This window comes from Tursiops truncatus, chromosome 20, assembly GCF_011762595.2.
Source record: "Tursiops truncatus isolate mTurTru1 chromosome 20, mTurTru1.mat.Y, whole genome shotgun sequence".
NCBI lineage: Eukaryota > Metazoa > Chordata > Mammalia > Artiodactyla > Delphinidae > Tursiops > Tursiops truncatus.
The window spans coordinates 8,384,935-8,399,648 of NC_047053.1; the positions used below are offsets into that span (position 1 = coordinate 8,384,935).

The 14,714-nt window shown below is 55.5% G+C and overlaps 1 protein-coding gene across 3 annotated transcripts; it reads right to left on the minus strand.

The window, feature by feature from the left end:
• Positions 1 to 3,802: 3,802 nt before the first annotated feature.
• ALOX15B (arachidonate 15-lipoxygenase type B) lies at positions 3,803 to 14,702 on the minus strand. Of its 3 annotated transcripts, none has more exons than XM_033846981.2 (14): positions 14,556 to 14,702; positions 14,253 to 14,475; positions 13,912 to 13,993; positions 10,605 to 10,727; positions 10,205 to 10,308; positions 8,737 to 8,909; positions 8,353 to 8,499; positions 8,049 to 8,252; positions 6,928 to 7,014; positions 6,385 to 6,554; positions 6,075 to 6,196; positions 5,877 to 5,977; positions 5,629 to 5,799; positions 3,803 to 5,218 (listed from the first exon to the last, which is right to left on the minus strand). In XM_033846981.2, the coding sequence occupies exons 1-14, from the start codon at positions 14,700 to 14,702 to the stop codon at positions 5,039 to 5,041; spliced, it is 2,034 nt and encodes a 677-aa protein (XP_033702872.1). In that variant the 3' UTR covers positions 3,803 to 5,038. The 3 variants fall into 3 exon arrangements, with proteins under 3 accessions (XP_033702872.1, XP_033702871.1, XP_033702874.1); XM_033846980.2 differs by having other exon boundaries at positions 14,253 to 14,496; XM_033846983.2 differs by lacking the exon at positions 8,353 to 8,499 and having other exon boundaries at positions 14,253 to 14,496.
• Positions 14,703 to 14,714: the final 12 nt, after the last annotated feature.

Consider the following 14,714-nt stretch of genomic DNA (forward strand, 5'->3'; position numbering starts at 1 on the left):
GTAGGTGGGTGGGGAACCAAGGGGTTAGAGAAAGAAAGAGCAGCAATGAATCCCTGGATCACCTGCTCTGGAGACAGGAAGCCTCCCAGCTCAACCCACCACCTAGCCAGATCCTACATTCCTTCACCTCCCAGAGTGTGTTATCCATCAGAAGGTGAAGGGATATCCAGACTCAAGGGGCCGATACAAAAAAGTGGGTATTTTGCAAAGCCTGAGAATCCAGCTTCTGGGTGTGGGAGTTGTTAGCATTGCCACTGAGATCTGGTTCCTCTTCTGGACACATGGAGGATTCAACCTCTGGCTCTCTTGTGCATGGGTGGAGTCATGGATGAGTTTTGGCCAACAAGCTATGAGCAGAAGTGATGTGGTCATCTCCAGGCTGGAGCATTTAACTGCTGGCATGAGCCCACCAGAGTTCTCTGCTCTCTACCTCTCCGTTCTAGAAGCATGTGATGAGATGTTGCTTCCATCAGCTTCTGTCTCTGAGGGACTAGAGCAGAGCCCCGTGATGACCTGAGCTGGGCATGGAGCTGAGTGAGAAATGAACTTTTGCTGGGTTAAGCCATTGAGATTTTGAGATTATTTGTTGTTGCAGCATAATCTAACCCACCCTGACTGAAACAGATGGTAATCTGGGGGGTCTAATGTTCTCCCTTCCAGCCCTGTAGCCCTTAAAAATTGAGATTTGTGCAGCCCTCAAGCCAGTCATCCACATCTTTCTCCACAGCCACCCAACCTTCCCATTTTCCTGCTTCCCTAGACTTCAGATCTAGCCCCCCTTACCTATTCTGCCTCCAGAGTCAAATTTTGTACCCGACCAAACCCTGGTCACAGTGCCTTTGGGGAGTGGACGTGGGGCAGACTTTGGCTCTGCCAAAGATCGGATTTTCACTTCCTGAACATGTGATACTGGGAGAATAGGATCCCCATGGCATTGTGCATGAAGAGGCGTGTTTGGGGATGTCTCACCTGCAGATTCCAACCTAAGAATTTAGCCAAAATCACCAGTTTCTGCTCGCCTTTGAACAAAATCAAGGAATGAGACATACCCAACGGCGCCCCCTTGTGGCTAGAATAACTATAGCAGAGGCTGGATGTGCCATCCCCGTAAACCTGGGCCTTGACTTAGAACAGCAGGACCGGGATACGCTGGAAGGACGTCAGGGCACAGTCAGGCAGCTTGTCTTTCCAAGAGGACGGACACTCCTTGGCCTGCACCAAAGTTAGCATTAGAAGACATGCCTCGTCTGCAAATGTCCCAGAGCCAGAGAGGGTGGAACCAGGGGGGATCACCGGAATCTGTTTCCCCAGAAAGCCAGCTTGGAGGGAGATTTACTGGGGAGACACACCTGGCCACACGTAGGCTCCTCCGTGGGCTCTGGAAGCCTCTGGGGACAGGATGTGGGGAGGGGGCCCATGTAAAGCTCCAGCCTTGTCAGACAGGTGGTGTCCCTCAGCTTGCACCCTGGACCCCCTCTGTGCTTTTCCGTAAGTCTGGAGGGCAGCTGGTATGGTGTAAAGAGAAGATACCAGCCCTCTTTCCGAGTCCCTCAGCCTCAGTGGCCCAGATTTTTCAGATAAATGGGAGGAACGTGAAGACCGGGAAGGTCCCTTCCAGCACTGACGTTCTGGGGTCTGCTTGCCTCATGGCTCCTGTCTCCCTAGACAGTATGTGGAGGACGCGGCTGTCAATTCCCCTGGCATGACCCCTACTTCAACTGGCTTATGGGGGCAGACAAAAAACACATAAACAAACACATAAACAAATACATCCTTTCAGATGGTTGCAAGTGCAGTCAGGAGATGAAACCAGGTGGTGTGTTAGCATGACCTGGGTGGGGGGGAGCATTAGATGTGGTGATCAGGGAAGGTCACTCTGAGGAGGTGACAGCTGAGTTGAGACTGGGGGGAAATGTGTTACAAACAAGGACAGGGCAAGTGCAAGGGCCCTGAAGGGTGTGCGTTCAAGGCCCGAGTGGCTGCAATAGGTGACCCAGGGGTGGATGGAAGCTGAGTCATGCACGATCCTATAGTCCACAGTTGAGTCCTTGGATTTGACTCTAAGGGAAACACGGTTTTAAGCTCTGGTTTACAGTAGGGGAGTGACCCAATCTGATTGTTTTCCCTCTGTCTTGGGGGGCGGGGGGCTCCAGGGGTTGCTCCCCTGCCTTGCAGAGCTCTGGGTGGGGCAAGGTGGGGGTGGGGTGGGTGCCCCAGCAGTGAGGGCTCAGCTTCCTGTGTGGGTGGCTCATTGTGAGCCAACCCAGCGAGCTCACATCCTTCCCTGGGGCCTCTCCTGCTCTCCGGGTCCACCCCTGGTCAAGGAGAACCAGTTCTTCAGCCCAATGAGCACCTACCCAGAGTCACACATCCACATTTTGGTTGTAACTGGGGAGCGCTCCATCTACATCCTCGTGCCTAATCCCATCCATGTCCCCGGCCACATCCACGTCCCCACCATCCCCATCTCCATCTGTTTCCCTTGGGAACCTAATTTCCACTCCAGACTTGAGCCCTGATCAAACCTGGAGCCACCACTCCTACTTTTTTTGGGACAGAGGGGTTGGCTGGGGGACACCTATTGAGAATGGATTGTGATTTGGAAAATGGCGCCCAAACTCTTCTACACCATCAGCTCCCTCCCCTGTTTCTTCCAAATCCCCTCCCACAATCCCTTCCAGGCTGACTGTGTGCCCCTGCCTCCTTCCCACCCCCACAGAGTGATGCTACTGCTGGATTAGAAGGTTAAGGCTGGGCCTCTCACCCCTGCTCCTCCAGGACCCAGCATCCCAGAGGGGCCTGGAGGTGCAGTTTCCCAAACCTCTGAGCCTCAATTCCCCCCTCCACTGGCCCTGCTCCTTACAGAGCCTTAGCAGCCCCCTGGGGGCACAGTCTCAAGAGAAGGGCAGTGGCTAGAAGGCAGGAGGCTGGGTAAATTTTCATCTTAAGATGCAAATTTGAATCATCAAGTTCCTCGCATCACACAAGGGTCATCAGGGTGGCTGAGCAGAGCCCAGGAGGGCAGGCCTGACCGGCCTGACAGCCCGTGAGAGTACTGTGACCAGGCAAATGAGACAGCTCTGCCAGTCACAGAGCAGGTGCATGACCTTCATCCCCAGCCTCTTCTCTGTCCTGCCTCCATCCCCTTAAGGCATTCCCCGCCCTCACGTCACTTCCTACCCCTCATCTCATCCTTACTGAATATTCATCCTCATTCCAATCCCATCATTGATTCAGTTCCCAACCCTGATCTTGTCCTCATCACTAACCCGTGTTTCGAGAATCTCCCAGTTACCAGGTACTGTGCCTGGAGGTGGGGAGAAAACCAAACCAAATTACAGACAGTCTAATCTAGTGGAAAAGAAAGATATCCATCCATCTACAGTGCTCTGGGAGCCATTAAGAGTTAAACCTGGTCTTTCTTGATGAAGCAATTATCAAGCTAAGATCTGAAGGAAGAGGAAACATTAACCAGGTCTAAGAGGTGGAGAGGGAACAGTATGTGCAAAGGCCCTGTGGTTGGAAGGAGTCGACCACACTTTATACCTTTACTCAAAAGTCCCCTTCTAAAGAGCTCTTGCCTGGCTACTCTATATCTAAATTTGCTCCCCTATACTTTATACAGTAAGTCCCTTACATACGAATGAGTTGTGTTCTGAGAGCACGTTCATAAGTCCAATTTGTTACTAATTCCAGCAAATTTAGCCTAGGTACCCAACTAACACAACTGGCTGTACAGTACTGTACTGTAATAGGTTTATAATATTTTTCACACAAATAATACATAAACAAACACAAAACATAAAGAAAACATTTTTAATCTTACAGGACGGTACCTTGAGAAGTACAGCAGTGCAGTACAACAGCTGGCGCTTCTCAGCAGTACCAGCTACATCACCACTGCTTCTATTCTTGCTTCCAGACATCCTGGGCTTGAAATAAAGATGCTGTACTGCTGTACTCTATATAGCGCTGTACAGTAAAGTACACAAAAGCACCACCACTTGCAGAGGATGCAGGGACATGACAATATATACCAGACACGGGAGCTAACTTAGGTGATTGGATATGCGAAAGCATGTTCGCATCTTTAAAAGTTGGCTACTTGAAGGCTCGTGTGTAGGGGACTTACTGTATTATCCTTCCCTGCTTTATAGCTTCTCTTCAGCACTTATCACTTTTTAATGTAGTATTTATTTATTTTTTAAATTAAAAATTTATTTATTTATTTACTTTTGGCTGTGCTCAGTCTTCTTTGCTGCGCGCAGGCTTTCTCTAGTTGCGGCAAGCGGGGGCTGCTCTTCGTTGCAGTGCACGGGCTTCTCATTGCGGTGACTTCTTTTGTTGCGAAGCACGGGCTCTAGGCATGTGGGCTCCCGTAGTTGTGACACACAGGCTTAGTTGCTCCACCACATATGGGATCTTCCCGGACCAGGGCTCGAACCCATGTCCCCTGCATTGGCAGGTGGTTTCTTAACCACCGAGCCACCGGGGAAGTCCCAGGGTATGTTTTTTTTAGAAAGCATATGTGGGCACTGCCTGCAAGTCCCCGGCAGTAGGTCTTCCTTCTGCCCTGCTTCCCATGGCCCTTTCTCAGTGGGTTGTTCATTTTAAAGTTGGGACCATAGGTCACCATCAACCTCTCGAGCAGTTTTCAGGCGGGCCACGCCTTATGCTGCTGGATGGTCTGGAAGAGGGCTGCCCTTGAGCCGCATGACCATTAGGTCCAGTCAGCTGTGGTCAGTGGGATTGGGGGCAGGACTGTGTTCCCCCTATGGTACCCTTCCAGGGGGCTGTGGTTGTGCAGGACTTTGAGGCTTGGAGTCTTCAAAAGGCATAGTGGTGCCGTCCAATGAGCTTTTATTCTCTGGGGGTTTTTTTTGTTTCTGTTTTGCGGTGTATTGGGGATGAGTTACACCAGACCCAGCAGGGGCATATGGGGGCCTGGTTTTCTGGGGAGTCCTTTTCTCTGGGTGGCAGGTAGCCTAGAGCTATGGGGTCAAAGGGATGTCATGTGGGGCCCTTTTCCCCAGGGGATTTAGATGGAGACGCTGTTCTCGATGATGGGAGGGTCCAGGTAGGTGTAGGGGAGCTCCAGGTCCTGGTTTCTCTCCTGGATGTCTCGCGAGATCTGAGCCAGGCGGCTCTGGAAGGCCGCGATGCTCCAGCACGGGGCCGCCTCTGTGAAGTGTTCGTCCGGGTAGGTGCCCAGGGACCGCTGGGAACCAAACACAAGGCTGGGTGGAGGGGCTGCTTTGCAGCCAGGATCCGCCTTAGCCATCCACCCTGGGGGACCTGAAGCAGCCTACAACTGAGCCTCACCCGTGCCCCCTCCCCCTGAACAGTGATAATTACTGCAGGTAGCTCTCGGGGATGAAAGCTCAAGTGAGAGTTTTAAAGGGGGCGGCCTCACTGGAACATATCACACGTTGCCCTTGCAGCTAAGGGTGACTCTGCATCATCTCATTTGGCCATTTGACCCCTTGTGAGATGTCCAATGCCCTCGTGTCCTCCTGGGAAGACTCACCGGGGTCTCATGGCACAATGGGGTGTGGGTCAGGGAGAGTAAACAGTGTCGCCTCCCTTACCCCAGGGCTGGCCTGGTCTGGCTCCCAGCCCCACACTCACTCTGTCTCCAGGCTCCTTGCTCAGTGCCCAGAGGGCAACGATGACATCACATGTGGCATTGACTGGTGGGAGGGTGGCTATGAACCTCTCCGGGCTTGCCTGGCCTTTAGAGGTGGGCGGTGGCAGCTGCATGGTAGGTGGCAGGTTGGGCATCCAGGCACTGAAGTCAAACTGAAGGCCGAGAGGGCAGAGTGAGGCTAGGAGCCCGGCCCCCTCCGTCCCGCCACCCTGGCATTGACCCTTCTCACCTGCCCTGTACCGACAGCGGAATGCTTGGCCGAGCAGGTGAATATCACCATAGTGACATACTGTATCAGGGCTTCCCGTGTCCCCAGGGAGGAGGGTACGCCTGCAGGGAGAGCTGGGCTGGGAACGGGGCTACCAGGGTCCTGAGGACAATGCCGCAGTGGCCTGAGGGTAGAACCTAAGAACCGAGGTCCCCCTACCTGAGCTCTCCCGGCCTAGGAAGCCCTCGGAGAAGATCTCCCACACCCAGGCCTGGAGTTCACTGTCATCGCGGACAGACTCATCGCTCAGGTAGTAGATGCCGATCATTTCGGAGACAAAGCTGCAAGGTGCACGGGGTTCCATCCCAGCTGTGAACCCCGACCCTCTCTGAGGAGTGCCCCCGCCTGGTCCCAGTGCTATGAACGTCCGGCCCTCCTCCTGGTGGACGCCTCCCTGGGCCTTCCTTCTCCTTCCCAGTCTTCCTTCCTGTCCCCCAAGGCCCCAGCTCTCTGGGGCTGGCCCCCTCACCATTCCACTGCACCCCAGATCTGCATCCCATCATCCCGGTAGTAGTAGCCTGGGATGTCTTCAACTCCTCGGGCCCGGATATCCTCAGGCAGACACAGGACGGAATAGTTCAGCTGTTCCATGTACCTCTGTATCAGCTCAGAGAAACCTTCAATGCCAAGGCCTGTGGACTGGGAAACGGGACTCCTGGGTACCACAGCCCTTGCCCCAGAAGCAGGAGGTAATAGTGGTTGGGGAGACAGGGCCACTCCCACCCCAAGACACCAGATTCTTTTTTTTTTTTTTTTTTGCGGTACGCGGGCCTCTCACTGTTGTGGCCTCTCCCGTTGCGGAGCACAGGCTCCGGACGCAGGCTCAGCGGCCATGGCTCATGGGCCCAGCCGCTCTGCGGCATGTGGGATCTTCCCAGACCGGGACACGAACCCGCGTTCCCTGCATCGGCAGGCGGACTCTCAACCACTGCGCCACCAGGGAAGCCCAAGACCCCAGATTCTTTACACTGCAGGAATATCCCATCCCCACCCTCCCTAAAGCAGTCCTTACCCTGTCCACCACCTTCCCGGGGGCAATGAGTAGCTCACGGGCCAGCGTGTTGATGTGCAGGGTGTACCGTGTGTGGGGGATCAGCAGCTGTAAGGGCCAGAGAAGGCAGAGCTAGGCGAAGCCTGGGTCTCTGTGGCCCCAGACCCGCCCCCCCATAGAGGAACCCAGGCTTGTCAATCACACATGGAGAGACATGACAGGGACAAGGGGGCAGCCTGGGATAGGGATCAGGGCTCCAGGCCCAGTGATGGGGGCTAAGGTCCACCAGCATCCTGTTCTGTGACCTTGAGCATGTGTTTTCCTCTCTCTGGGCATCAGATCACTGGGCAAATGAGAGGGCTGATCTGGACAGCACTATGAATCCCTCCAGCTCTGGCCTCCTGTGATTTCCTAACCCCAGGCAGGCAAAGCACCGTGATAACCAGGGCCTGCGGGCCTGGCAATGTGAAATGGTCCCCTAGAGACCACGTCTGAGTGCCAGGCCCTGGGAGCTGTAGATTGTCAGAAAGAATCAGCCTGGATTGAAGAGGACAGAGTAGGGCCTGCATCCAGGACCCAGGAGACTGTCTAAGGAAGAATCAGAAAATGTGAGTAGCTGTGGACCCCTCATCTTCACAGAGGAGATGCTCCAGGTCCCTGGAGGAAATGAATCTGGGCCATCTGAAGGCTTAGCAGAGCCCACCTTAGAGACACGGGTCTCCCTCCCAGGGCTCCCCACCCTGCAGCTATCTGCAGAAAACCTGTTGGTCAAAGCCATGTTCACACTTTGGCATCTCTCAGCCCCAGGTCTCTCCTTTCCTAGGAGCTGGGCTTCTGTGATCGCTGTTGGCTTGAGCTCCCCTAAGAAGAGAATCTCTCTGGGGCATAGCCTGCTCTCACATGCGGTCCTCTCCCTCGCGCCTGTCCTCATCACCTCACCCTAGCTCAGGGCCTGCTGGAAAGCAGCCTCTCAGGGGAATTGTGCAGGGAGATGCTGCTGAGGCAGAATGGGGGCTCAGCATCTCAGCCTGAAAGGACAGGGCCACGTGGGGACAGGCGGCATAGGACCCCGAAGGGCAGGCCCAGGTGCAGCGACCTGCAGGCTTGGGACACAGTCTGGGTCGTCTTGCTGGGCCACTGACCTTGAAGAGTGGGTGGCAGTGAGGCAGCTGGCGCAGCGTAGCCAGGGTGAAGACCTCGGTCACCAGGTGTACCTGTAACAGGTGTGTGAGGGCCTCGTGGATGGAGAACTCGGCATTGCGCACCCACGTCTTGGCCAGCAGCCAGTCCCACTTGTCGTCGCTGGGCAGAAAGATGGGGCTGTCGGGCCCAGGGGTCTGGCTGAGCTATAGGAGAGGCCAGTGGGGAGAGGCAGCCTTGAGTGTCTGCCAACCATTTAGTCAGACCTCTCCCTGCCCCTGCCCTGTCGCCTGCCCGGCTGCTGACCTGGATGGCGAGGGGCAGCAGGGGCCCACACCCTGGGCGCTGGTATAGCAGGGTCATTGGGGCCGCGGAGAACTGAGGCCTCCTATTAATGACATTGGTGCGGATGCCAGAGAGGATGCCGTAATCCACCAGGAACAAGGACCCTTTCTGCGGGAGAGAGAAGGGGAGCCAGGGCTGCCATCTGGCTTTCTAAAGGCAGAAGGTGGGGAGTAGGGGGGTGGGGAGAGGATTCAGGGCCAGGATACTGTGCACGGGAGAGGGTGTTCCTGGCACGTAGCACACAGTAGGTCCTTAACAAATGTGAGTGTTATTCCTCTCCAGTAGGGGATGGGCCCAAAGCACTGAGATGGGGGTGTGCAGAGCCAGGACTCCTGTGCCCCTCACCTCCAGCTCAGCCTGCAGACTCGTCCCGGGGCCCAACACTGGGGCCACCATGGCATCAGTGACAGGGAAGTTCTTTGGGAGGTGGCGACAGCGGCGGATCAGGACCGGGTTGAGGCCATTCAGGAACTGGTAGGCGAAGAAGGCATCCTCCTGCCAGTGCTCAAACACATACTCTGCAGGGGGGCAGGGGAGATGGGACCAGTCACCCCAGCGCCCAGGGGTCTCCCCCTGAGCGCCATTGTGGCGTTTCTCCTGCGTCCATCCTGTGCTCCCCTCTCTTCTCATGCAGTACTTCCCAGGGTGACCTCCTCTGACCCCTTGGCTTCAGTTCACCAAACAGCAAACCTTAGTCCCCAGCCCACCAGTCCCACCATCTACCTGCCATCTCCAACCCCATGACTCAAACACAGTATATCGGAGGCTGAACATGGGCTCCTGCTCTAGCCCAGTCCCCAGCCCATTGCCTGGCATCCCGGGAATGGCACCTTCATCCACTGGATTGCAGGTGGCAGAGCCCGGAGTCCTCTCGGCAGCTCCCCCCATCCTCCGCCCATCGAGTCCCACCGATTCTCCATCCTCAGTAGCTCTTGCTCCACACGTCCACTCCATCTCTGCTGTCACTGCCTCGCTGAGGATTCCATCCTCTGCTGACCACAGCCAGAGCCTCATAACTGGTCCTCCTGCTTGCACTCCTGTCCCCTAACAGCCCCCTCCCCACGGCACATCTGGCCACAGTACTCCCCAGCTGGCAGCTGGTTGAAGGTCCCACTGCCCTTAGGAAAGGCCCGAGCTCCTGCCACGGCCTCCACAGTCCTGCACGGCCCAGGGCCCATGCACGTCTCCTGCTTCGCCTCCTGTCTTCCTTCCCTGGCTCAATCCCCTTTGGCCACAGCAGCATCTTTCCCCTCAAAGGTCTCCACTCCTTCCATCTTCAGGGCCTTCACATGCACCGGACCGCCCCCCCCCCCCCCGAACCTGAAGCACCCTCTGCGCTCACACACCATGCCTGGCGCTGTTGACACCTCCCCACTTTGAGGTCTCAGCATAAAAGTCACCTCCGTAGAGAGTTCCCTAGCTGGACTAGGCCAGGTCCCCCTTTTACACACTCTCACTGGAGCTGATGCACAGGTTTCATAAGCGAAACTCATTATTTGCCTTTGAGCCTAATGTCTACTTGTCTGCTCAACTGGGAGCCCTGTGGGGGCAAGGACTGTGTCCACAGTCCCTAAGCGAGTGTCTCATGTGTAGTAGCCCAACAAGTGTCTGATGGATACAAGGCATTAGAAGGTCAGAGGTGCCCCCACGACACGTCCTTTTCTGTGTCTGAGGAGAAAGTAAGGTCTCGTGGGAGTCAGGGGCCTGCCCAGGGTCACACAGTGAACTGGCGCTTGGTTTTCTGAGATTCCTGACAGCCAGGAGAGCTGATACCCCAGGGAAGAGGTCTGGAGCCCCGGCTGGAGCCCCTCACCCACGGCTGGGGTCTTCCAGAAGTTGAACACACTTCTCATCTCCTCCAGGCTCTTCCAGAGCCCCTTGCGGTCCAGCAGCCCTTTGAGTTTCAGATGTGCCAACCTGCCAGAAGATGTGAAAAGTGGGGAGAGGGAGGCAAGAGGCCCTGGGAGACCCGCCCGCGTTGGCTACGCTTATCCATCTTGGGGTCCTGAACCAGCCTCCGGGGGGGACTGTGGTAGTCACTGCCCCTGAGGTCATCCTCACCTTGTTGGAACAGGTGGTGAGCAGAGGCCGTGCCCTGGGCTGGGCTGTGTGACCCACATCCCTGATGGTGGGGGAGCTGAGTGGGGGAGGGCAGAAGGCAGGGGTACCCGTACCCCTGAGGCCCAGGGGCAGGAGAGGGTGGGCATCCTCACATCGAGCTGCCTCGCAGGTAGAAGGTGATGTTCTTTGCCAGAGAGTATTTGATGTTGAGGTCCAGGTTTTTTATGGTCTCCTCGTTGAGGCAGCGAGGCCAGCCTGGGATGTAGGTCTTCCAGCTGGAGGGAGGACCAGGGAGGCAGTTAGCAAGAAGCCTCAGGGAAACCACTGACTAGGGAGAGGGAGTGGCAGACCCCTTGGAGGCCCTGGTCAGGGCCAGCCCCCTTCCACAAGCAGGGGTCTTCCTGGGCTCTGCCCTTCCCCTCCACCTTCAAGGCCGCAGGGAGAGCTGCCATGTTCCCACAGCCATGTTCTCCCCTGGTCAGTTGATTGGTCCAGGGTTGGGCACCTGGCCAGAGCAAGGCCAATCAGAATCCTTCCCAGGGAATTGGAGATTGGGGCTGGACCAGAGGTCATCTCTCTCTGGATATCTGGGTTATAGCACATAAACACCAGGACTGGGAGACTTCCCTGGTGGTGAAGTGGTGAAGAGTCCGTGCTTCCAATGCACGGGGCCCAGGTACGGTCCCTGGTCAGGGAACTAGACCCCATGTGCGTGCCGCAGCTAAGAGTTTGCCTGCCGCAACTAAGACCGGGCACAACCAAATAAATAAATAAATTTTTAAAAATAATTAAAAATAAAGGAGTTGCTATTAAAAAAAAAAAGGCCATTTTCCACTGTGTGGACTGGGAACCAAAGAAAGCTGTTCTGCAGGGAGAGAGGAAAGTGAAGCCAGAGAGAGAAGCATCTAGGGGGCTCCAGAGACAGGAGGAGAGTCACCCTGGCTTCTGGCCCGTAAGATCTGGCTACGCTTCCAGCCCTCACTTCTGTGACCTGTTGACGCATTCCCATTTTTTCTGTCTGCTAGCTGGAGTCTGTTATCGTTCTTGCAACCACAAAACTCCTGACTAACACAGATGCATCACAGAGCGGAGGCTGTCCTGAAGGTGGGAACACAGGAAGGCGTCAGTTGCCTTTGGCAGGCATCCCGTGGAGAGACACTTCAGCCTCCAAAGCTTGGGGGAGCCCAGAAATGTACTCTGGCCCGGCCTAAAGAGATCTAGCCTCTTTAAATCCCTTTATCCAGCAAGCAACACAGCCTGAAGACCTTTAGGTGAAATGGTAAAATCATGTCCCTGCAAAGCTGAGGACCCCCAGCCAGTCATCCTCTCATTCCCTCCCTCATTCATTCTTTGGTTCAATCCGTCATTGCCTTTGGGTTTGAACAGGCAACTTCAGAGCACAATTTGCAGTTAAAGTACACTGCCACCAGGTGGTGGCCAAACCCTGCTTCTCCAACTTTAATGCACAAAAACTTAGTTCCCCCAGGGATCTTGGTAAAATGCAGATTCTCATCAAGTAGGTTTGGGGTGGCCCAAGACCCTGTATTTCTAACAAGCTCCCAGGTGATGCCGACCCTGTGGACGTGAGACCTCACTCTGAGTACTGAGGGCGTAGCCACTTGGATCAGAGGTAACTGAGGGGCATTACGAACCTCGGTACACACGTGTGCAGGGCTTTGCGGCTGACAAGCTACATTCTCAACCATCTTCTCATTTGTTTTTCCTAATAACACAAATCAGCCTGGTATTCTTAGCTCCTTTTGCAGAAGAAATTAAGGATCAAAAAGGTTAACTAATTTGCTTAAGATTTCACAGCTCCTTTCGGCAGGGCCTAGGCTGGCCTTGCGTCTCCTGACTCCTGTGTCCTTGTTTTGCCAAGAAAGGAAGAAAGGCCACTCCACAGACACAGCTCCCTCCATCTGTTCCCTCACCTGGGGCTGATGCTGGCGGATTAGGCGCCATGGTTTTCTCTGGGATGTAATTCACAACGCACGTGGAATCACCAGGAGCCAAGTAAGCCTGCAGCTGCTGTGCCCCCAGAGACCTAAAGCGCAAGCCTGCAGACCGCTCTTCAGACAGCAGCCCAGTTGGCCAGACCATGACCTTTTGAACATTTGCTCGCGCGTGTGGTCCCTGGCTTTCTGCCTTAGAAGTCCTCGCCAGCGACCCGGAAAGACTCCAGCAAGAGTGAGGCATTTAAAAGCAGTGGGTTTCAGGGCTTCCCTGGTGGCGCGGTGGTTGAGAGTCCGTCCCCTGCCGATGCAGGGGACGCAGGTTCGTGCCCCGGTCCGGGAAGATCCCACATGCCGTGGAGCGGCTGGGCCCGTGAGCCATGGCTGCTGAGCCTGCGCGTCCGGAACCTGTGCTCCGCAACGGGAGAGGCCACAACAGTGAGAGGCCCGCGTACCGCAAAAAAAAAAAAGAAAAAGCAGTGGGTTTCAAACTTCAGTGGGCATGAGTCATCTGGAAGGCTTGTTAAAACAATATTGCTAGGGGAACTTCCCTGGTGGGGCAGTGGTTAAGACTCCCTGCTCCTAATGCAGGCAGCTTGGGTTTGATCTCCGGTCAGGCGCAGCCCCCCCCAAAAAAACAACCAAAAAACAAAAAAAACCCCAATATTGTTAGCAACAAGGATTTACTGTTATCGCTACAGGGAATTATATATCCAGCGTCAACTACAATTTGGCCCTTGCCATCCTCCTCTACAAGGACAAGGACTAAATCATGTGTTGCTGCAGTTGCTGACTTTCAACTCCCAAAGGAGTTCAGGGTGGGGAGCAGAAATGAGGCATTCTGTGCTCTGAGCAAAACGGGCAGAACAGGTTTTCAGATAGATATGATTTTATGAACCCAATTCTCGTATCACCTCATATCCAGAAAAGCACTAAAATCCTTCGTGGTGACGACTGCTCTTCGTGACTATTAGAAACCTTCTGCAAAACAAAATATGTGCTCGACTGCAAGAGCTCCCCGTTCACCAAGATCACACAGGTACTGACTTTCCCCACTACCTCTGTGGAGCAGTTCCTCAGAGCTCTCTGAAATGCCGTCTCCTGGGCTGTAGTCCTCATTTTGCCCCAAATAAAACTTAACCCACAACTGTCATGCTGCACATTTTTATTAAGCTGACGCCAGTATCTTGTAATAACGTATAGTGGAATATAATCTGCAAATAAACAACCCAGGGCACGCTGCTGTACACCTGAAATGGACACAACGTTGTAAATCAACTAGACTTCAGTCAAAAACACCAACACTGCTGCCCCTCACCCTCAATATCTGATTCAGTAGCTATGAGGTGGGTCTGAGAAACTGTATTTCTAACGAGTTCCTGGAGATGCTGTGATTGGAAAGGACAGAGGACCAGGCAGGGACTTCAGGCCGCGTCAACACCAGCGGAACGAGGCTGACCCTCATCCCCTCGGCAACTCGCCTCCCCCCCAGTAACCCCCTCCTCACCTGTACGTCTCCCGCCTGGCCTGCAGCTCCTCCTGGCGCTGCTGCTGGAGGGTGGGGTGGCGGTCCTCCCAGGAAATCTTCGCTGTGGGAGCAGAGGAGCCGGTGGGGAGGACGGAGAAAGCCCCCTGACCTCCGGCCCCAGCTGCTCTCCCCTCCACTCCAGCCACCCCTTACCAGATCCCCTGCCCCCATAAGTAGTTTCTCCCACACCAGACTGCCACCCCACCCTCTTCCCCCAAACTCCCTGTCCCTCCCCCTCGGCCACACCGGCTCACCTCTCCACTCCCCTTGCCTTTCCCCCCAATACACCAGCCCCTTCCTCCCTCCTGTGTCCCCCTCACCTGTCCCCTCCCGCAGTACCAGGCTCCCCTGGTCCTCCAGCCACTGGTAGCAGGGGAAGCGGAGGGGGGCGCCCCGGGGCGGCGTGAGCTGGACCCAGCGGCAGAACCAGGCGTCCGAGGCCAGGGGCCAGAAAGGACGGAGCAGCGTGGGGGGAGCCTTGTGCACGCGCAGCAGCAGCACCCGGCCCACGTCCTGGGGGCACGTCACCTTGAAGTCCTCCTCCTGGGGGGCAAGTTTAGTATCCTAGAGCACCGCCTCTCCTGCTCCCTCCTCCGCCGCCCCCACCCCCACCCCACACTCACAGCGCCGGCGCTGAACTCTTTGCCGAAATGGTCCAGGGGCAGTGGCAGGGTCTCTCCTTCGGTCCCCACGATGATGACAGACATTTTGTCCCACGTGCCAGCCCCGAAGGCCTCCCCAGTGGATACCCTCACCCTGAACTCAGCCATGGTGACAGCGGG